The sequence below is a fragment of the Scyliorhinus canicula genome, chromosome 19, assembly GCF_902713615.1.
Source record: "Scyliorhinus canicula chromosome 19, sScyCan1.1, whole genome shotgun sequence".
Taxonomy (NCBI): domain Eukaryota; kingdom Metazoa; phylum Chordata; class Chondrichthyes; order Carcharhiniformes; family Scyliorhinidae; genus Scyliorhinus; species Scyliorhinus canicula.
Window position 1 is genome coordinate 67,230,999 of NC_052164.1, and position 23,343 is coordinate 67,254,341.

Sequence of the window (23,343 nt, forward strand, 5' to 3'; positions counted from 1 at the left end):
GTGGTGGTTATGATCTGAAATAGTTGACCTCAATGTTGAGGTTTGGAAGGCTCCAAAAGTGCCTAATCAAAAGATGAGGTGTTATTCCTAAAGCTTCCACTGACCTTCATAGAAACAGTGTAGGAGGCCAATAAGAGAAGTCAGAATTGGAGTGAGGCAGAAATTAAAACTGACAGGCAATAAGAAGTTTGGGATCACGCTTGCAGATTGAATGGCGATGTCTGCAAAGTGATTTTGGCTTCTCAGAGAGGCAGTGAAGTGTTGATGGGCTTCCTCAGCACTGTAAAGATTCTGTGATGTAGTGGACACTGCGTCGAGAGAAGCATGAAATGAAATGAAAATCGCTTATTGTCACGAGTAGGCTTCAATGAAGTTACTGTGAAAAGCCCCTAGTCGCCATATTCCGGCGCCTGTCCGGGGAGGCTGGTACGGGAATGATCCCATCTGCTGAATTTATAGGCTGGAGGGTGGAAGTGGCCACAGGTAATCCTAATCATAGTTCTGGGTGGGAGGGGAAAAAGTGAGAGCTGAGCTGCGGAGACTGGGATGAATATAGTTGCTGTCCTGTCAATTGGGATGCAGGGCAATCTTCATAAATGTTGGAAGGTAGGGGTGGCACAGTGGTTAGCACTACTGCATCACGGGACCGAGGACCCGGGTTCAGACCTGGCCCTGGGTCACTGTCTGTGCGGAGTTTGCACATTCTCCCCGTGTCTGTGTGGGTCTCAACCCCACACCTCAAAAGATGTGCGGGGTAGGTGGATTGGCTGCGCTAAATTGTCCCTTAATTGGAAAAATAAATGAAAAATGCAATTAGAGACAAACTAACGGTTGGAGGACGCAGGACACCATGAATGGGTTGGATGCTCTTTTAATTTCAGCTCGAGAGTGAGACTTCGTGTTGCATCGCTCGCTCAGGATGAGGAGGAAAAATGCATCACTATCAGACAAATTGTGAAAGTCCAGGGGTTTCACACAATCTGAAACTTGGCCTCAACAATATGCTTTTCATAGTCTCTAGTCAGTGGATGCATGATGTGGTTTCTGCTATACAACTATATTTGCTGAAGATACATACCTGCCCAACTCTGGAGATGTGAGTGTTATTCCAGGTGTTATTGTCTACTAGGATGGTTCGATTGGCCATTGCTGTAATTTGATAACCGTAATCCCACCATGACATCACCTTGGCATCCTGAAAACAGGCAGGGTCAATTTAATACAAGGCAGCACTGAAGGGAAATGGACTATTCCATTAACTCTCTTCACCAACTTTCCTGAAGCAGCACAAGATCTATCATAGTAGAAACATGAACATGTAAACAATAATGGATGGGACAATACCCACTGGTCCGTCCAGCCAGTTTCACACAAATGCAATAGCCTATTGCACAACATAGACACGCCCTACTCCAACCGGAGCTGTTTTATGCTCTGGGAAGGCAAATGCCCAGACAATTAGAGGAAATAAAATCTGGAAAATTCTGACCAGAATGAAAAAAAAGCTCTTTTAAAAATGGCTTGTTTTGTGTTCTACTTGTTAGACTAGTAAAATAATACTTAATGATCTGTATTTGCCCAGAAGACATTCGGTACCAGCCACGTCGTGGGTCTGGAGTCATTAGTAGGCCAGGCCACGATGGGCTGGCAGGTTCTGATACACAGTAACAGGTTCTAAAACAGCTTCTTCCCCGCTGTTACCAGACTCCTGAATGATCCTCTTATGGACTGGACTGATCTCGCCACACATCTTCTCTACTGCGTAGTACTACACACCGTATCCATCACCCGATGTCTGTGTCTATCTATTTACATTGTATGTCCTATGTTTTTTTCATGTATAGAATGATCTGTCTGGACAATACTTTTCACTGTACTTTGGTACACGTGACAATAAACCCAAATCCAAACTCATCCTTGAAGAATATTGATTTTTAAACAACTTGGCAGGTTACATGGTACCGGATCGTTCATTCCCAGATTCATTGAATTCAGTTTCATAACTTTCCCAAGGGGGGATCTGAACTGATAACCTCTGGGTTACGAGGCCAACACTATAATCACTGGACTACTGCACATTTGTTTTAAATTACGTTGTTTTTAAATTGCAAAAGTAAACAGGGGATAGGTATTTCTATATACTGATTCTGTATCCCTTGTCAGTGATATCACAGGAAGAGTAAAATGGGGAAGTTAGAATAAACATTGGCACAGAGGATTACTGAAACATGAAATGGTTTAGCAAAAATATCTGGCATTAAACACTATTATTCAAAGAACTCAAGCTTGGCAGATACAAATTAGATAAAGTACTAGTCCATGAGCTTGTAAAAGAAGGTGAATTGTTCTTCATTCCTACACTACAACATACAAGTTACATTTTACCCAAAGCACAATTCTGTTAAACAGGAGGGGATTCAAAGGCAGCAGGCATTTGAAAGGCAAAAGGCTGTCACAATTCACTAAGCCTCAGCCCCAGAGGAAACTCTACTGCATTTGCTTGTTCTGGAAGCATCATCGCCCACAGCATCTAGTACACAAAGACTTCAGATTTGTTTTGTGAAAGCATGAAATACCAAGCAGCTACCTGTCACACAGACAAAACATAAATGGTTTTCTCTCTTTCATTCTGCTGTTTCCCCTGCTTCACACCAGGAGAGATGTGCTTTCTGGCTTCTGCCAAGCCCAGCTGATCGGCATGCCCTTACCTCTGGGGTGTTGTGCCTGAGCCAGTAGTAAGCCTCCCTGAAGTCGTCAAAGATGATCCTGCTACCATCCCCTCCACGAGCAGACAGCACAATGGAGGGAGAGGAGTATGCCTCGCTGGTCACCCAGGTGGAATGGAATGTGTAGGTGATCAGAAAGAAGGTCATTACAAGCACCATTCCGCTCGCTACCTAAATGAGAACAGATAATATTGTGACCTGTGACAACATGATACTTCCCAGAACAAAAAGCAACAAACCGTAGATGCTGGAAATCTGAAATATAAACAGAAAATGCTGGAAATACTCAGCAGGTCAGGCGGCATCTGTAGAGAGGAAAAACAGAGTTAATTAACATTGCAGGTTGATGAACTTTCAGCAGAATCTTTCATCAGGGAAATGTTAGAAATGTTTTAAGCGAGTGAAAAGGAATTGGAGGCGGGAGGTGTGTGAGATAAAGAACAAAAGGTGTCTGATAAGGTGGAGGGAAGGAAAGATTAAATGACAAAAGGTTCATGTGGCAAGAGTAAAAGGAGTGGTAATGGGACAAGTAAATAACAAAAGGTGTGTCTACAGGATGCATACAGGATCATGTAAAGCTGTCGCTTGAAAGTAAAAATGCAAGGAGGGAAATAGAAGAGGAAAAATAAATCAAAGCAGGAATTTCTGAATCACTGCTAATCTGCACACTTCCATTTTCTCCCTTGTCCCCTATAGGTGCTATAAATGAAGTATTGCCCAATAGGTGTCGACAGCTCAGCTTTACCACCTTCAGTAGCTGTTCTCCATAGGCAGTCATAAATATTCATTGTTGGCAAGTTGCTTAATCACAGGAGACATCTCAGCCAATACACACATGCACTTTCCAGAAATGGGGCAGGAGTCCTGGCTGGTTGTTCCCTCTCTGACTCAGGGATAAGAACATAAGAACTAGGAGGAGTAGGTAATTCAGCCCCTTGAGTCCGGACCACTATTCAATATGATCATGGCTGATCTCATCTCAGCCACAACTCCACTTTCCTGCCCGTTCTCCATAACCTTTCAACCCATTACCAATTAAAAACCTGTCAATCTCCTCCTTAAATTTAATCAACCAGCACCCCCACACTCTGGGGTACAACAGTATATAAAATGGTTGGAGTCTTGGGCGGAGAAATGGCAGATAAAGTTTAATCTGGACAAGTGTGAGGTAATGCACTTTGGAAAGTCCAATGCATGTAAGAATTACACAATAAATGCTAGAACTCTTGTGAGTACTGACAGGCAGAGAGATCTGGGCATGCATGTCCACCAATCACTGAAAGTGGCAACGCATGTGGATAAGGTGGTCAAGAAGGCATTTGGCCTGTTGGTGGCCTTCATCGGTCAGGGCATGAATATAAAAATTGGCAAGTCATGTTGCACCTGTACAGGACCTTAGTTAGGCCTCATTTGGAATATTGTGTACAATTCTGATCGCCACACTATCAGAAGGCTTTGGAGAAGGTACAGAAGCGGTTTACTAAGATGTCGCCTGGTATGGGGCGCATTAGCTATGAGGAGAGGTTAGATAAACTCGGTCTGGTCTCACTGGAATGACGGAGATTGAGAGGTGACCTGATAGAGGTCTACAAGATTATGAGTGGCATGGACAGAGTGCATAGTCAGCTGCTCTTTCCTAGGGTAGGAGAGTCAAGTACTCGGGGACATAGATTTAAAGTGCGGGGGGAAAAGTTTAGAACAGATGAGCAAGGTAAGTTTTTTTTTTTTTTTTTTACACAGAGGGTGGTAACGCGTTGCCTGGAGAGGTGTTGGGAGCAGGTATGAGTGGCATTTAAGGGACATCCAGGCAAATATATGAATAGGGTGGGAATGGAAGGATACGGACTCTAAGTGCAGACAGTTTTAGTTTAGGCAGATACCATGGTCGGCGCAGGCTTGCAGGGCCGAAGGGCCTGTTCCGTGCTGTATTGTTCTTTGTAGTGAATTCCACAGATTCATGACTCTTTGATAGAAATAATTTCTCTTGATCCCAGTTTTAAATCTGCTACCCCTTATCCTAAAACTATAACCTCTCGTTCTAAAGATTGCTCCACAAGAGGAAATATCCCCTCTACGTCTACTTTGTCAATACCTTTTATCATTGTATCTACCTCAATTAGATCTCCTCTCATTCTTCTAAACTTGAGCGAGTATAGGCCTAAACTGCTCAATCTTTCTTCATAAGACAAACTTCTCAGCTCCGGAATCAATCTAGTGAACCTCCGCTGAACTGCCTCGAGGGCAACAACTCAAATAAAGGGATCAAAACTGTACACAGTATGCTGGGTACGGTCTATCAATGTCACAGGGACGCAGTTGTTAATTACCGTGGCTTCAGACTGTACCAGAGAACTTTTGGTCAGTACCTGTTCCAAACCCATGAAGCAAAGGAGAAGATGCAATGATATGGAACAGGTGACAATAGAGCTGCACAGTAACTGAACCAGGAGAAGAACGCAAATTGTTTTGGTCACTTTGTCTACTCCTAACAGGAAAACATTATTGCAAGAAAATTCTGCGCTCATGTGTTCTTGGGAACATGACAATGGTTATGTAACTAAACTGCACCAGTATTAGAGTCATAAAGTTTTGCAACACAAAAAGTGGTCCATCGTGTCTGAGACGGCCATCAAGCACCTATCTATTCGAATCCCATTTTCTTCTTTCTATAAATTTAGAGTATCTAATTCATTTTTTTCCAATTAAGGGGCAATTTAGCATGGCCAGTCCACCTACCCTGCACATCTTTGGGTTGTGATGGCGAAATGCACGCAAACATGGGGAGAATGGGCAAAGAATCCCATTTTTCAGCACTTGATCCGGAGCCCTGTGCGCAATGGAGTGCTAATCTAAATAATTCTTCAATGTTGTGAGGGTTCCCATCTCTACCACCCTTTCAAAGAGTGAGTTCCAGATTCCCAACACCCTCTGGGTGAAAAGGTTTTTCCTTAAATACCCTCTAAATCACCTGCCCATAACCATAAACCTATGCCCCCTGGTTATCATCCCCTCAACTAAAACCATTACAGACTGAAAGCAAAGACATTCACTGGAGGCCTTGATTGAAGAAAAATATAACTGGAAGACATTCATCTGAAACAGAGACTTTTATCATCTTACTTTTAGTATTTTTTTTATAACCCCACCTAAACTTTTGGACATTAAGGGGCAATTTAGCATGGTCAATCCACCTGGGTCCCTGGAGCTGTGAGGCAGCAGTGGCTAACCACTGCTCCACCGTGCCACCCATACATCTCACCAGGGCCTGGGGATTTATCCACTTTTAAGCCTGTTAGAATCGCTAACACCTCCTCTCTCAATGCGAATCTGTTCAATATCAGAGTCTCCCTCCCTACTTTCTATACCAACAGCATCCTTCTCCATAGTGAACAGAGATACAAAAAACCCCATCTAAAATCTCGCCCATGTTTTGAGCTCCCTGAATCGGTCATCAGCCTCCCTTTTTTTCCTTGTCCAATCCTGTATATCCCTTGACATCCAGAGTTCTCTAGACTTGTTGGTCCTATCCTTTACCTTTACAAGAACATGCTGATCCTGTACTCCCTCCGTTTCCTTTTTGAATGACCCCCACTGTTCTGATGTGCATTTTCCTGCAAGTGGCTTCTCTCACTCCATTTTGGCCAAATTCCGTCTCATCCCATTAAAATCGGCTTTTACCAATTCAGAAACTTTATTTCCAGTCCATCTTTATCCTTTTTCATAACTACCTTAAATGTTACCAAGTTATGGTCATTATCACAAAGATGCTCCCCGACTGATACTTCCACAACCTGCTCGGCTTCATTCCCTAAAATTATTAGGTCCAGTACTGCCCCTCTCTTGTAGGATTCTATGTATTGGTTCAAAAAGCTGTCCTTGATACACTTTTAAGAATTCAATCCCCTCAAAGCTTTCACACTTTGGCTACTCCAATTAGTATGGGGAAGTTGAAATCCCTATTGATATTACTCTATTATTTCTACACTTTTGAGATTTGTCTACATATCTGTTCTTCCTGACTGTTTGGGGGCCTATAGTACATGCCCAGCAAAGTGATTGCTCCCTTTTTGTTTTAAATTCTATCCATATGGCCTCAACTGAGGAGCTTGCTAAAATATCAACCCTCCTTACTCAAGTTCCATACACACGTGTACGGCCTCAAACGGGACCTTGGATTCATGTCACATTACATTCACCCTCCACCATCTGGTCTGGACTTGCGGAATCCTACCAACTGTCCTAGTTTGAGACAATTCACACCTCTTTAACCTGGGATTACCCCTCTCTCTGGGATCTGTCAAGACTTAATTACCTCCAAATGCTCACATTCAAAGCATCGTCTTGCATCATTGACTTTGTCTATATACATGTTTCTGGAACCTACCTCTTCATTTACCCGAGGAAGGAGCAGTGCTCCGAAAGCTAGTGATTTGAAACAAACCTGTTGGGCTTTAATCTGGTGTTGTAAGACTTCTTACTGTGCTCCTTACTGCAGTTAATTGACTCCTTGGTCAATAATGCAACACCACCTCGTCTTTTACACTCCCTGGTCTCGCCTGAAGATTCTATAGCCTGGATTATTGAGCTGTTAGTATTGCCCTCCCCTGAACCATTTCTCTGATGGCAACAATATCATCGCCCAATGTAATAATCAACACCTTCAGTTCATTGGTCTTACCCATAAGACTCTTTGCATTAAAATAAACACCATCCAGCTTTGCCATATTCACTTGTGCCTCAACATGTCTATCTTTGCGTTGTCTTCCAGACTGACATGGTTTTTCTTCTATATTTGGCTGTGCATTGTCCCCTACTGTGCCTCCATTCCTGGGGCGGCACGGTGGCACAATGGTTAACACTGCTGCCTCAGTGCTAGGTAACCAGGTTCATATCTGGCCTTGGCTGACTGTGTGTGGAGTTTGCACTTTCTCCATATCTGTGGGGGTTTCCTCTGGATGCTCCGGTTTCCACCACAGTCCAAAGATGCGTAGTTTAGGTGCATTGGCCCCTTAAGTGTCCAAAGGTCAGATGGAGTTGAGGGGGGAGTGGGCCTAGGTGGGAGGCTCTTTCGGGAGGTAAGTGCAGGCGCGATGGGCCATCTTCTGTATTATAGAGATTGTGTCCATCCACCTGCCAAATTAGTTTTCTCTTTAAAAAAAAAAGCTGCAGGTGTTGATTAATGGCAATTGAGCACTCAGCTCCAGAATGCCCATTTAAACGAGTGGGCATCACTTGGGTTTGGACAGCAGCAACTCTAGTAATGCACAAAGTACTGCTCTTGAATATGGTTAAATGATGCTGTAAGGCTCATACTCACTGACCCAGATCCACAATTACAGAGGACTGAACAAGCTAATTGCCTGGATGGTGCAAGCTTGAAGTGTTAAAAAGACTTTCTGGAATTTATACACAATCTTTCACCAAATTATATTTGTCGTATTTGGTACCTTGTTGCATTAAAAGCCAACCATCAAATTCTTTGTTACACATATCATCTGAGTCATCTAAATCATGCTGGCACTGTGTTCAGGAAGGTGGGTATGGAACTGGCAAAGCAGGTTTATGGAACTGGCAAAGCGGGTTCTTGCACCTAATTACATCACCAATCTAATAAAATAAATTTTAATTGTTAAAAAATTTAAGAGTGCCCAATTAATTTTTTCCAATTAAGGGGCAATTTTAGCGTGGCCAATCAACCTACCCTGCACATCTTTGTAGGCTGGAGGACATAGAGGGGAGTTACAAATACTATTACTGCTATCCTGCTCGATACCAGCCAACTCAGTATTGAGGTTTTGAACTAGGTACGCTTCTGATCAGTATGGTCCAGTGCAGTTAGCCACTGAATGATGCGGGTACCATGAGTTTTGCGAGTCACAACTAGCTATACTGCGCAAGTAGCTACCCTTAATGTGTGAGCCTAGACAGTGAAGACCACAGGACATCATTGTTCACTCTATCCTCAACCCATGTCACAGTTTGCAGGCATCAATGCCAGCCAGTTGCAATGCTCCACCCTGCTGCCTTGGCCAAGATCAGGTAACTCAGTGCAACCGTTGAACACGGCGCAGCAGACAATGCTTCACCCACTCGGTCATCAGAACAGTTTCTTAGTGTGACTTTAACAACACAGTTAGTGCAGCAAATGGCTCACAACCCACACAGTAGGTGAGTCCGCGAGAGGGTCATACCTCATTCTTAATCGGATAAGTGGAATCCTGCTGCTTTTTTAACTTCTTATCTGGACGGCTGATATCCAAATTCTTTATATAAGTTGACAGCACCTGAGAAACACCGATTCCAGAGAGTATACACATCACTGGGGCCAGGACCAGCATCAGCCGAACCTGTGGGGGCAAGAGAAACATGCAAATGAAACACAGAGATAAAAGATTGGCTGATACATTTCCCAGAACACTTATTCTTGGATCTGAATCCAAGATTGTTATGATGAGGATGCAGTTATGTCCTGTGTAGGTTGTTAGGATACCGGACCAGGCACTAACATTTATTTTATTTTATTTTATTTTTTTTTAAATTTAGAGTACCCAATTCATCTTTCCAATTAAGGGGCAATTTAGCGTGGCCAATCCACGTACCCTGCACATCTTTGGGTTGTGGGGGCGAAACCCACGCAAACACGGGGAGAATGTGCAAACTCCACACGGACAGTGACCCAGGGCCGGGATTCGAACCCAGGTCCTCAGCGCCGTAGGCAGCAATGCTAACCACTGTGCCACCGTGCTGCCGGCACTAACATTTATTAGGATACCAGACAAGAACTCAAAAAAATATTTTTTAATTTGTAAAACTGTGAGGAAAGGATACTTCACCCCAGGAGTAATGCCTCTGACCAATAGATATCTTTTTATGTTTAAAAAAGACTTTAATTTAAACACATAATTAACCACATTAACATCAAAGAAAATAGCTTTACAATTATCAATTGAACAGTTCTTAAAACACAAGGAAAAACTTAAAACTTGCTTTCTGTACATGCTATTAACTCCAATTAAGCACCCCAATACAGTTTAACTGCCACTTATAAATAAAGTTGACAAACAGATTGCTTGCTTAGCTGTGTAGAGGCTTTTGGAGAGAGATCCCCTTTCAGGAGCAGAACTAGTACACTTCTGCTCAACCTAGTGGCATTTGGCACAACTACTGTTCAATTTAAAATCCTATATTAAACTGCAAAGCTACAGACCTAACTCCTCCCATTAATGCCATCATCTATATCCCACAAAGTTCCATGACCTGCCCAGCTAGGACTAGACACCATTCTACCATAAATTATGTACTTTCCAGGAAATCTCCAGCAATCAGAATAATGTTCCATTAGCCCTCTATATGTAAACAAGTAAATGGCTAGAAACTATGGTTACTTTACTTTTACGACTTCTTAATTACAGCTTTAGCACACACACAGTCTGGATACCGTAACATAGGTTCTTTAATAATATCACTGAAACAAATATATACCTTAACCCTTTTAAGAATCTGGCTGCAACAGATATAGAATATAATGGGGTGAATTCTCCGCCTCCCCAGCCATGTGTTCCTCGGCAGCGCAGTCATTGGCAGCGTGATTCTCCATTCCCGCCACTGGCGAATGTGATTTCTTATTGTGGCCATCCCACGCTGCTGGGAAACTTGTGGATGGGGGTGTGCTGCCAGTGTAATGGAGATTCCCGCCGGTGGAGAATTCACCCCGCTGCCAGTGTAATGGAGATTCCCGCCGGTGGAGAATTCACCCCAATATAGAAATATATATATAGAAATATATATAGAACATAGAACAGTACAGCACAGAACAGGCCCTTCGGCCCTCAATGTTGTGCCGAGCCATGATCACCCTACTCAAACCCACGTATCCACCCTATACCCGTAACCCAACAACCCCCCCCCCCCCTTAACCTTACTTTTATTAGGACACTACGGGCAATTTAGCATGGCCAATCCACCTAACCCGCACATCTTTGGACTGTGGGAGGAAACCGGAGCACCCGGAGGAAACCCACGCACACAGGGGGAGGACGTGCAGACTCCACACAGACAGTGACCCAGCCGGGAATCGAACCTGGGACTCTGGAGCTGTGAAGCATTTATGCTAACCACCATGCTACCCTGCTGCAATATAATATATATATATATATAATATAAATATATATTGTGTATATATATATATATATATATATATATATATATATATATATATATAATATATATATTTATTTATTTCTATATACACACATACATTATGTGCCATTAGGGCAGGGCTGGATAGTCTCATTAAGAGGAATATTTGGCAGCAAGACTGTAGTTTCTATTCAATGTACTCCCTCACTTTACAGAATAAATCAGACCCACCCAGAATTTTATTCTGTAAACTGAGGTGAATAGAAACAAGGAGCATCTTAAGTCCTTCCCCATTGGTATGATTCGGTGAGATCGCTGCCACAATATTTCAAAGTACCGACACTGGTGTGGGTTGCTACTGTGGAAGAAGAAAAGTGCTGCTTTATTCCAGGATGCTGCCTATTTACTGGAGAATCAGATTGTATGTCCTCGGCTGTTTTCAAAAAGATCCTTTGGACAAAATGTAAATGAGATTTTAAAAATATATATTTCTCAGGATGTGAGCATCACTGCCCAGGCCAGCAATTTGTTGCCTTCTTCCCCTTAAGACGATGGTGAGCTGCCTTCTTGAACCACTACAATCCATGTGGTGTAGGTTCACCCACTCACCCTCTGCGTGATGTTGGGTGGCCCACCTGGTTTAATTCCTTTTTGATTCTGTAGTGATTTGGAACAACTGAGAATCTGGCTGGGCCATTTCTGAGAATAGTTAAGAGTCAATTACATTGCTGTGAGTCTGACGTCACACATGGGCCAGGCCAGGTAAGGACAGCAGCTTTCCTTCCTTAATAAAGGATGGTACTAAAGCAGATGGACTTTTATGACAAACCGATGATGGTTTCGTGGTCACCATTAGTGGGACTAACTTTTAATTCCAGAATTTAAATCCCACCAGCTGCGGTGGGGGGATTTGAACTGGTGTCCAAGAGCATTATCCTGGACCTCTGGATCACAAGCCCAGTGACATTACCACTACACTATTGCCTGCCTAAATGTTTAAAGGCATAGAGCTGAGAGACACTTGGCTGATGGCGCTACTTGGAAGAAAACCAATAGTTTCATAGGAATGTCAAACAAAATTCTTAAAAAGTGCCCAATTCATTTTTTCCAATTAAGGGGCAATTTAGTGTGGCCAATCCACCTACCCTGCACATCTTTGGGTTGTGGGGGCGAAACCCACGCAAACACGAGAGATGCGCAAACTCCACAGACAGATACCCAAAGCTGGGATCGAACCTGTGACCTCGGCACAGTGAGGCAGCAGTGCTAACGTCAAACAAAATTCTGGTGAAGCAATAATTTTACTTTGTTCAAAGAGGGGAAGAGGGCCAAAATGTGCCCCTCTAAACATTGCTGAACTGTGAAATATTCCACGTGAATGCTTTTTTGACACCTAAATCCAGCTCTGCATTATTGCTCTCTAACAATGCACTCTAAATTGCAAAAAGTGCATACACATAGACGAATTTGGAGCAGAAATGCATTTTCGACAATAAGTAGACATTTCAGCCAAATAGAGGCACACAGTACATTTTACTTGCAACTCATGGGGCTGGTTTAGCACAGTGGGCTTAATAGTTTGCTTGTAATGCAGAACAATGTCAGCAGCGCGGGTTCAATTCCCGTACCGGCCTCCCCAAAGTCACCTCCTCAAAGAATTCAATCAGACTTGTGAGGCAAGACCTACCCCTCACAAATCCGTGCTGACTATCCCTAATCAAGCAGCGTCTTTCCAGATGCTCAGAAATCCTATCCCTCAGTACCCTTTCCATTACTTTGCCTACCACCGAAGTAAGACTAACTGATGTAAGATAAATAAGTAAGAGGAACAGGGATGAATATTGGAAGACGTCAGAGAAACCCCTACCCTGGAATCCACAGCAGAGTTTTGCTTTGCCGTCTCCCCTTCTCTTTAGAAAACTAAATGAATCTACACAAAACACATCACAGGATTGAGGGAACTGTGCGACAGAGTTTGACGCAAAGAGATGCCCTTTTCAAAGCGGTTCATAGAAAACCTTGTTTTACCTTCATCTTTTAAAGTGTTTACCAAACACACAACACATCAGGGATTTACCATCTCATTAGAGTTAAGAAAACAAAACCAACTGGGAAAACAAGGGCCTCAGCGGAGAGGACACGGTGGCACAGTGGTTAGCACTGCTGCCTCACAGCTCCAGGGACCCAGTTCAATTCCGATCTTGGGTTACTGAGTGTGCACATTCTCCCCATGTCTGCGTGGGTTTCCTCCGGGTTCTCCAATTTCCTTCCACAGTCCAAAGAGTTCGTAGAATTTACAGTGCAGAAGGAAGCCATTCGGCCCATTGAGTCTGCCCGGCCCCATGCCTCCGCCCTATCCCCTTTATTCCCGTTACCTGACCTAACCATTTTGGGTACTAAGGGCAATTTAGAATAGCCAATCCACCTAACCTGCACATCTTTGGACTGCGGGAGAAAACCGGAGCACCCGGAGGAAACCGGGTGTGGATTAGGTGGATTGATCATGCTAAATTACCTCTTAATGTCCAGGGATGTGCAGGTTAGGTTATGGGGATAGGGCGGGATGGACAGGGCAATGTAAATGGGTAGCTCATTCGAAGGGTTGGTGTAGACATGATGGGCCGAATGACCTCCTTCCGCACTGTATGGGTTCTATGGTTGTGAAGAATTGTTGGGCTTCATTGACATGCTGATCAATATAGTACAGAAGGAGGAAATGCTCTTAAATCATGTGCTGTTTGAATGTTAGGCAGTACACCATGTGTAATCATATAATCCACCACTTCAGACTGCTTCATCGGTGGCAAATTCTGCAGTTACCAGAACATGTGGTAACAGCATCTTGCTGTTTATTTATTTTTTGGTAAAGTGCTTAATAAGAGGACAGGAACTTCAATCTGGATTCAGGTGCCTCAGTTCGTAGTGCAAACATTTCACCATTGAATCTTACTGGCAACACTGCACATCCTGGCTCCGAAACATTCTTACCATCACAGCCGAGAAGTACATGCTGGTGACACCGTACATGATGATGAAAATCCTGGCATCCGACAAGTTGTTGAAACAATAGTACAAACCAACTGCAGGAGGAAAGCACAAGAAAATATTGCAGTCAGACACAAACTAAGCCACCCAACATTTCCAAACTGCTGCTAATTTGCAGATAGATGTTACTACTTACACAGAAAATCAGAAGGAAACAGAAGATAATTAAAATACCAAATTCCGTCACCTCAAGATGACCCAAAGTGCATCGCAACCATTAAAGTAATCCAGAGGTCTGGCCAGTACTCCCGAGAACACCGGACAAAATCACACCGTGACAGTCTTAGAATTTGAAATCCGTTCAAAAAACAAAATCTGTAAATAAAAGTACCATGTCTAAAAGTGGTCCCCCCCCCCCCCCAATGATGTTGATGCCTTTAAAACCAACAGGCTTACAAATCTATTTTGAGGAATGGAACAAGCTAACTTTGCTCAATTTGGCCTATATGTAACTCTAATCCCACTACTATGGGTTTGACTTTTAATTAGTGGCTGAAGTGGTTCAGTGAGCAACTCCGCTATATCAAAATGAAACCCAAGAAATGAGGAAGCAAAACATTTGATTGGCAGTGGTAGGGCGTCCGATTAGTTACCTGTTTCTTTTTTTTTATAAATTTAGAGTACCCAATTATTTTTTCCAATTAAGGGGCAATTTAGTGTGGCCAATTCACCTAACCTGCACATCTTTTGGGTTGTGGGGGCGAAACCCACGCAGACACGGGGAGAATGTGCAAACTCCACACGAACAGTGACCCAGGGCCGGGATTCGAACCCGGGTCCTCAGCGCCGTAGGCAGCAATGCTAACTAGTTACCTGTTTCGACGCTTGAACGCTGATCTATTCCTATGCTACAAGCGACCCCTGACCCCAATCGGCTTGGCCTCCAAGCCACCCGTGGCCCGAAGTGAAATCTGGCAAGTTTCCGCCCCGAGGTTGTCAGTTTTGAGACACTGCACTTGTACTACTTTAGTCTTTAAGATGCGAACATAATTACACCAACTGACCATTTAGTCCCTTGACTCAAAAGGCCAATTACTGACCTGGTTAGAAAATCGACTGAGTGGCAGGAGACAGAAAATAAGAATATGGGCAGGTATTAATTTTTAGGATGTGACTAGTGGTGGCCCCACAAAGATCTGTGTTAATTCATTTCACTTATTAATGACTTGGGTGGCGAAATAGAAAGGCACATACCCAAATTTGCCGACGGCACTAAGATACGTGGCATTGTAAGCACCATAGATGAAAGAATAGCGTTATAGAAAGATATGGAGCAGAATTTTACTCACTCCTGCTGGTGGGCTTGTAGGGGTGGGGGTAAATGTAACATTTCTCGAATGCCCTTGCCGGTGGGTTCCTGCCCACCCTAACTGCTTTGCAATCTGACACTTGAATGGGTGAGTGAGGCCTAGGCTGGCCTACCCACACCCTATTTGAAGCCATTAAGTGGCCAATTTATTGACCACTTAAAGAGCCATTTTCCACTCAACCTAAATTTTCAGGCTGGCCCAAAAATAAACCGGATTCAGGAATGAGATGGTGGGGAGTTGGGTGCCACCATCAGCAGCCTCCTTCTAACATCTGAATATTTTAAATCGCCAACAAACAGTGTTAAAGGGTAATCATTCCTCTTAAATCTCTCGTTTGAAAAGGTCTTTGCTCAACATGGTCTGTTAACACCTCAGGAAAGCTTTCAGATGGCATGTTGCAGAAATCCACATGCCTAATGCAGGTTGAGTGTGTACGTGCATTGCTTCCTCATTCCCTTGTAAACACGCTTACCTGGAAACATGAAGACGAGGAGCTGCAGGTCAAAGTAATATGACGACCAAGTGGTGGGCTGATGTTCAGAGACCGAGGCAATGATGGGAATGTTGTTCTTTGCATAAGAAGGGTCCAGTAAAGAGTAAAAACGGCCAGTCCACGGGGAAATTTTGCCTGCAATCAAATAACACCTAGTTATATTCAGAAAACAGAACAAGTATATTAGCTGCCACAATCTGTTGATTCATCGTGAATAGAATATAAAAGCCTTCTTTTTTCATATCAGAGGTCTGAGTCAGGAGGAAAGGTTATTGAAGCAAAGGTTACTCAACCTTAAGGAGAAGCAACAATGAGGGGCCCGACAAGTGGTATCCAAATTCGCAACTAGCTTAGAAAAAGGCAAATCTAGGTAGAACACTACCTTAAATTCAACCCAAAGCAGGCCAAGATGGTACAGGGCTAATCTTAGCATGATAACATTGACTTCTGGTAGTATTCATAAGCAGTTATGTAGCTTAACGGAGGTCCTTGGAGCTATTTCAGGACAGGCAAGCTAGGATGGCCATCTCTATCTGCACCTATCTTATGAGCAAACAGCATTCCTAGTATTTCACAGTGATAGCAGCCAGTATGCCAATCCAGGAAGGAATACTGGGAAAGTTAATAAGCAATAGGGAGAACACAGTACAGGAAGCTCATTAAGGAAACAGGAATAGGTTACAATCTTCAGGAAATACTTGACCACGATCGTGGAATATGACAGTTATAAACGATAATAGAGAATCACTTTTCCTGCTAGAACAGAGACAACCAACCAAAAATGATAGGGAGTACATTAACCGTACCCCTCAGTTTGTACACAAGCAGGAATCAGCACCCAGAAACATCTGCAGAGGTGGAGAGGGTCAACAATATGGACTTGACTGGCTGTGTTTAAATTCTATGTCATTCTATGCAACATACAGCAAGAGAAACGTCTGATCATAATACAAGACTACTGAATGAAAAGCATCGTCCTACAGGGGAGGAAATCTACTGTCCTCAACTGGTCTGGCCTACATGTGTCTCTAGATCCACAACAATGTGTTTGCCTCTTAAGGCATTAACTGCTGGCCTTACCAGCGGCACTCGTATCCCAATAACGAAGAACAAAGAAAATTCAGATCATCAGTGATCTCACACACACACCCCTTTTCTCTCTGGTATTAGGTAGTGCTTCTACTGTCGTTAGGATGTGATAAAATGGACCACTCTTCTGGCTGTGAGTGGAGGAGATTGATTGGGAGAGCGGCAGGGGTAGGAAAGGGGCAGTAATGAAAGGCAGGAAGAGGAAGAAGTAATAGAACAAGTAAAACAAGCAGTAACATGGTACCTGTCAGCATCAGCACTGTTCCTGCAGACAGAACCACCAACCCCACCAGGGAGATGACACTTTTGAAAAGGATCTCAAACTGTTGAGGGTTTAACTTGCTGCGTAGATAGTCAACAAACGCATGGATTTGGCACAGACCAAAAACGCCCAGAGCAGCCATGTGCTCTGAAGACTGGACGGGCTGAGGGGTGGAAGAAAACCAGGTAATTAAAATACTTAATCGCACAACCCAGATTGCTCACAGGGCATTACGTATTCCGTATCCAAACATTATAATATTATGGTTACTTTTGAAAAAAGGAATAATTTATTGACATGCACAATATAACAGATGAAGTTAAATCAAATCAGTGCAACAAATTTCGGAGCCTATGTACCAGGATCCAGCTAACTTGAGCGTTAAAAGCTAAATGATAGAGAACAAAGAATTCCAACTTAGTTGACCTGAAACTGCTGCATAAATGCTTCAGGTAAGGAGTCACTGCATCTGCTGCTTACTCAAATGGGCAGTCTGGTCTGAAACTGACTGCATTTACTTTGCAAAAGGATTACAGTTCCCAGTTGTTTAAGGGCTTGACAGGGTCATTACAGAGAAACAATTCTTCTGGTGGAACAATCCAGAACACAAGGCAGCAGTTAAGAGTCTTGTCATTTGGGGCAGCACGGTGGCACACGGTAGCATTGTCGCCTACGGTGCTCAGAACCCGGGTTCGAATCCCGGCCCTGGGTCACTGTCCGTGTGGAGTTTGCACATTCTCCCCATGTCTGCGTGGTTTCACCCCCACAACCCAAAAGATGTGCAGGTTAGGTGGATTGGCCACACTAAATTGCCCCTTAATTGGAAAAAATAATTGGGTACTCTAAAATTTAAAAAAAGAGTCTTGTCATTTAGATGTGAAATCAGGAAGTACTTTTTAACCACACAAAAGATAGTGGAAATCTGGAATTCACTCTCAGCAGGTTGTGGGTCCTGGGAGTTAATTGAATATTTTCAATATGAGAGGGTGATAGCTTTTTTTTAATGGAAGAGAATTTAAAGATATGGACCAAGGCATTCAGAGCTGAGGTACAGATCAGCCATTATCTAAGTTAACAGTCGACATGATAACGGAGCTGAATAGTCTGCATCTCTTCCTGCCTAAGGAACATCAAAACTTAAAAAGGATAATTGTAAGATATAGTTATAGGTCAGCAGGCTGGACATTATAGCCTTGCCCCACACTGTGCTATACAGTCTTATAAAAAAGGCCTTCTCCATTAAGATCTGGCTTGGTCTGATGTCCTCATCACCGAGACTCATACATTGTGAGGGGCTGCCAACACATGTGGAACTGTACAGCAGCATGATCCAGAGGACAGGAAAGAAAGGAAATAGCTTTACCTGGAATCCCACAAAGGAAATCTGCATTGAGAGGATGGTTCCAAGGCTGTACACCGTACAGTATGCAACGTAGATCCGGTGGGAAAATCGGCCAGTCAGCATAAGGACGAGTACGTGAAGAGGGATCAGATTAATCAGAAACACGTAACCACCCCATGACGAAACCTGAAAGGAATAAAACGCATTAATATCAATTGAATGCTAATATTAATAAATGCAATGATAGGAAATATCTATTTTAACAAGGGCATGTATCCATTTAAACAAGTCAGAAAATGGGGTTTTTCTATATGCCTGCTGCCTTTGTTCGGTCAGGTGGTAGTGAGTGTGTTTGGGTGGCGCTGTCAAAGCAGCCTAGGAAAGTTGCTGCAGTGCATCTGGGTTGATGGTGGAGGGACTGAATGTTTCAGTGGTGGATGGGGTATCAATCAGTCAAGCAGCTTTGTCCTGGATGCACAGTAAGAAGTCTTACAACACCAGGTTAAAGTCCAACAGGTTTGTTTCAAACACAAGCTTTCGGAGCACTGCTCCTTCCTCAGGTGAATGATGGTGCAGAGTTCAGAGTGTTGATGAGCTGCACTCATCCAGAAAAATGGAGAGTATTCCAGCACACTTCTGACTTGTGTTTTCTGGATGGTGAAAAGGCTTTAGGAAGTCAGGAGAGGGGTTACTCACCACCGAATTCCCAGCCTGACATGCTCTTGCATTCACAGTATGTGTGTGACTGGCCAAGTTAAGATTTGATCAGAGACCCAGATGTTGGTGTTGGGGGAATTCAATGACAGTAATGCCACTGGATAGAAATATCGCTCAAGCCCATGCCTGAAGTATTGCCGCATGCTGGCACGGATCGTCTCAGTACCTGAGAAGTTGTGAATGGAACTGAACACTGTGCACTCATTAGTGAACACCCCCAATTCTGACCTTACCATGGAGGGAAGGTCAATGATATAGCAGCTAACAATGCTCACGCCTAGGACACCTCCCTGGGTAATTCCTGCATTGATTTCCGGAATCATTAATTTGGGTATGTGTCTTTCTATTTCGCCACCCAAGTCATTATCTCCAGCAATCTACAATCTTCCTTTGTTTCAGAAAGCGGGAAACTCTTTCTCCCCCCCCCCCCTCCCCATCTATTCCCATTGCCTTTAAATGCCAGGGCTCCTTGATACTACACACAGTTCAGTGCTGTAGTCACTCTCACATCACATCAGGTATTCAGCAACTTGGCCACATTTGGACCAAAGCTGCAATGAGTTCTGGAGCGAAGTAGTTCTGGCGACTCCAATCGAAGCAACGAGGTTACAGGGGAGTACGTACCATTGATAGTATTGCTGCAAGACCATCTGTCACTTCTCTGATGGGATGAGAATTTCTCAAATTAGGTTTGTCTTGGATTTTGTGTATAGGACAAAGTGGTAAATTTTCCACTGTTAGGTAGATATCAGTATTTTCTCTGCACAGGGACAGCTTGGCTAGGTGAGCAACCTACTCAGCAGCACAAGTATACTATCACCAAGCACATGATCCCAAATTTGTGTAATAAACATTTGTGGCTCATTTTGGATCACTCAACTGCCAGGAGAGAATCTGACCATTCCCCCATGACATTCAATGGCATTGCCAGTGCTAAACCCCTCACTAACACTACCAGGCAGTTACCATTGATTAGAAACTGAACTGGGCCAGCCATATAAATACTGTGGCTACAAGAAGCAGGTCAGAGGCTAGGAATTCTGAAATGAGTAACTTACCTCCCGATTGCCCAAAATACTGGTCATCACCTAAAAAGGTGCAAGCCTAGAATGTGATGGAATACTCTCCACTTGCCTGAATGAGTGCAGCTCTAACACTCAAGAAACTTGACACAGGACAAAGCAGCCTGCTTGACTGGCACTCCGTCCACCACCATTGACATTTGCTCCCCCACCACCAACACACAGTGCAACAGTCCGTGTGATCTAAAACAGTGTTTTTCAAACTTTCTTTCCCAGCACCCTCTTTTACCAACCAGCCAATCTTCGCGACATTCAATTTTCGCTTTCCTTTATGGAACAGGTGAGTCTGTTTGGTTCTCAGGATCTCACTCCAATCGGCCGGGGGGGGGGGGGGGGGGGGGGGGGGGGGGGGGGGGGGGGGGGGGGGGGAGGGGAGGAGAGAGAGAGAGAGAGAGAGAGAGAGAGAGAGAGAGAGAGAGAGAGAGAGAGAGAATGAGAGAGAGAGAGAGAATGAGAGAGAATGAGAGAGAATGAGAGAGAATGAGAGAGAATGAGAGAGAATGAGAGAGAATGAGAGAGAGAGAGAGAGAGAGAGAGAGAGAGAGAGAGAGAGAGAGAGAGGGGGGAAGAAGAGAGAGAGAGAGAGAGAGAGAGACTAATGCGCATATAAATTGCTGGTTCCTTTGTATTGCCGTCATCTTCGTGAGGATGTTAAATCCAACCTCGCACATGTAGATCGTTGTGAAGGGCTACAGCAACAAAATGGTTATTTTAGTCAGCACTGGATACTCCCGACAGCCTCATGGACTTGTAGCGTTGTTTTTAATGTGCTGTCACAGGTGAAGCGCAGAAGTTCAGTCTCTTCACTTGGAATCTGCTGTAAGTTAATAATTGACCCTGGGAAATAATTTTTCACCCACTTCTTCTCTTTGAGAATCTGAAACTTCTCTGGAAGCAGCGACAAAAACTGTTGATCAGGGCAGCCAGATGCAACTGAATAAGGCTTGCCAGACTGTTGACATCCCTTACTAACACGGTTTTCTTTGATGAGGCGTAGCAATGTGGGGAGCATGTTTTGGCTCGCACTTGCCAAACTTCCAATGACTTTTGGAAAACTTCAATTACTTCACAGCGCCAAAGGCAATCATCCTTCCCATGCAATGAGGTTCAGTTTGTTTAGAATTGAAAAGATGTTTGCAAGTTAAGACATAGTTAGCACCCAAGTTTCAGCATCGAACGAATCAGCCGGGGGCGGGGGGCCGGGGGGGGTGTTTCTCAAGGAGGAAAGAGTGGATTTCAAACCTCAGTTCGTAAACTCTGACAAACATTCGACCCCCTGATAGCCAATGGAGCTCCATGTGGAACAAGAATTCTGTGCGCTCAGCCCCCGTATCGGAACACAGAGCCTCAAAAAGCCTGGTAAGAGTGTGCTGCGTTTAATTAAATTTGCATCTTTCACAATTCCTTTCAATACCACTTCAAGATCAGATGGAGTTCCTTTTGATTCCAATGCCTCACGGTGAATAAAAAATGATTCTAAACAATGTCCTGACCAGCTGTCTCCTTAATCTCTATTATAAGTCCTCTGTTTTTCCCAGTCATGTTGGCTGCCCCATCGCTTGCGATTCCTCTGCAATGAACCCAGTCCAGCCCGCACTTTCCAACCATGTTAACTATTCAATGCTTCAAAAATCTGTACCAGTCGTGTTGGTTGGTAATGTCAGGCAGCACAGCAAATCCTCAACAAATTCATTGTGCCAAACATACCTAATGTAAACAAGCAAGGTTGCACAATCTGAAACGTCTGTGCTTTCATCCAGTTGTGTTGAGAACTCCTTTGCTGACTTTAAACGAGAAATAAGCTGGGCTTCTAAATTCGCAGCAATATTCAACTGACTTCTTATCTCGGACGGTACGAGCCATGGCTAATGCTGCAGGGAGAAATAATCTCTCTGGGGCATTTTCTCTTTAGCTACACGGTCAGCTTCCAAAAAAATCAAGAGGCTTGTCCTCAAACTCATCGTTATACTGCTTTGTTCCTGATTTCAGTTTCTTCTTCGTAGACTGTTCATCAGAGGCCCTAGAGTTCTGAATACAGCTCACAATAGCACTGCTTTAGAGCATAAATTTGTTCTGATGTGGACTCTCCTGAACAGCTCACACTAGTACTGCTGTGTCCTGCCGTGGATTCTCCTGTGTAGCTCTCTCCAGCAGATACAGTTGTGAGATTCTAGCCTGTTTGTGCCTCTGGCCCCGTCTTCCTTATAACAAAATGATCCATCTTCAGTTCTTCACAGTCGTGTTAGCTTACTTGCTTGCAGCTAGAAAATGGAGGAATCTCTCCTCTGTGATTTTGGGCCAAATGTATGGATGCACGTGACGTCAGTGCACGTGACGTCAGTGCACGTGACGTCAGTGCACGTGATGTCAGTGTACCTGTCGAGCACGCGACCTACTCTCTGCTGCCACTTCTGGTGGGAAGACGGCCTCACTCGTATTTAAAAGCCAGTTGCAGCCAGCATTCTCAACTTAAAAGCCGGCAAGGGCAACAGGGTGGCGCAGTGGATAGCACTGGTGCCTCATGGCGCGAGGTCCCAGGATTGATCCTGGCTCTGGGTCACTGTCCATGTGGAGTTTGCACATTCTCCCCGTGTTTGCGTGGGTTTCGCCCCCATAACTCAAAGATGTGCAGGTTAGGTGGATTGGCCAAGCTAAAATTGTCCCACAATTGGAAAAAATTAATTGGGTACTCTAAATTTATCATTTAGCAAGAAAAACTTAAAAAGCCGGCCCTGGCTGGCATACGTAAAGGCCAATCGCGACCAATTGTTCTACGACCCTCCCGATACCCGCCTGTGACCCACCCGTGACTCGCAGTTTGAAAAATCCTGATCTACAAGATGCACTGCAGCAACTCACCAAGGCTCCTTCTACAGCACCTTTCAAACCCTCTGCTACCTGAAAGGACTAAAGCAGCATGGGAACACAACCGCCTGCAGGTTCCTTTCCAAGCCACTCACCATCCTGACTTGGAACTACATTGTTGCTTCTTCACCATCACTGGGTCAAAATCCTGGAACTCAGGTGGCACGGTGGCACAGTGGTTAGCATTGCTGCCTCACGGCGCTGAGGACCCGGGTTCGAATCCCGGCCCAGGGTCACTGTCCATGAGGAGTTTGCACATTCTCCCCGTGTCTG

The 23,343-nt window shown here is 44.1% G+C and overlaps 1 protein-coding gene across 1 annotated transcript in view; it reads right to left on the minus strand.

Annotated features, from left to right (window-relative positions):
* stt3a (STT3 oligosaccharyltransferase complex catalytic subunit A) overlaps positions 1 to 23,343 on the minus strand; it is a 70,641-nt gene that overhangs the window by 18,447 nt on the left and 28,851 nt on the right. The window contains exons 8-14 of the mRNA XM_038778967.1: positions 18,428 to 18,592; positions 17,047 to 17,227; positions 15,693 to 15,848; positions 13,854 to 13,945; positions 8,918 to 9,073; positions 2,709 to 2,897; positions 1,079 to 1,195 (exon numbers count right to left, since the gene is read on the minus strand). Coding sequence (XP_038634895.1) covers positions 1,079 to 1,195; positions 2,709 to 2,897; positions 8,918 to 9,073; positions 13,854 to 13,945; positions 15,693 to 15,848; positions 17,047 to 17,227; positions 18,428 to 18,592 — 1,056 coding nt within the window. The remainder of the gene's footprint in view (positions 1 to 1,078; positions 1,196 to 2,708; positions 2,898 to 8,917; positions 9,074 to 13,853; positions 13,946 to 15,692; positions 15,849 to 17,046; positions 17,228 to 18,427; positions 18,593 to 23,343) is intronic.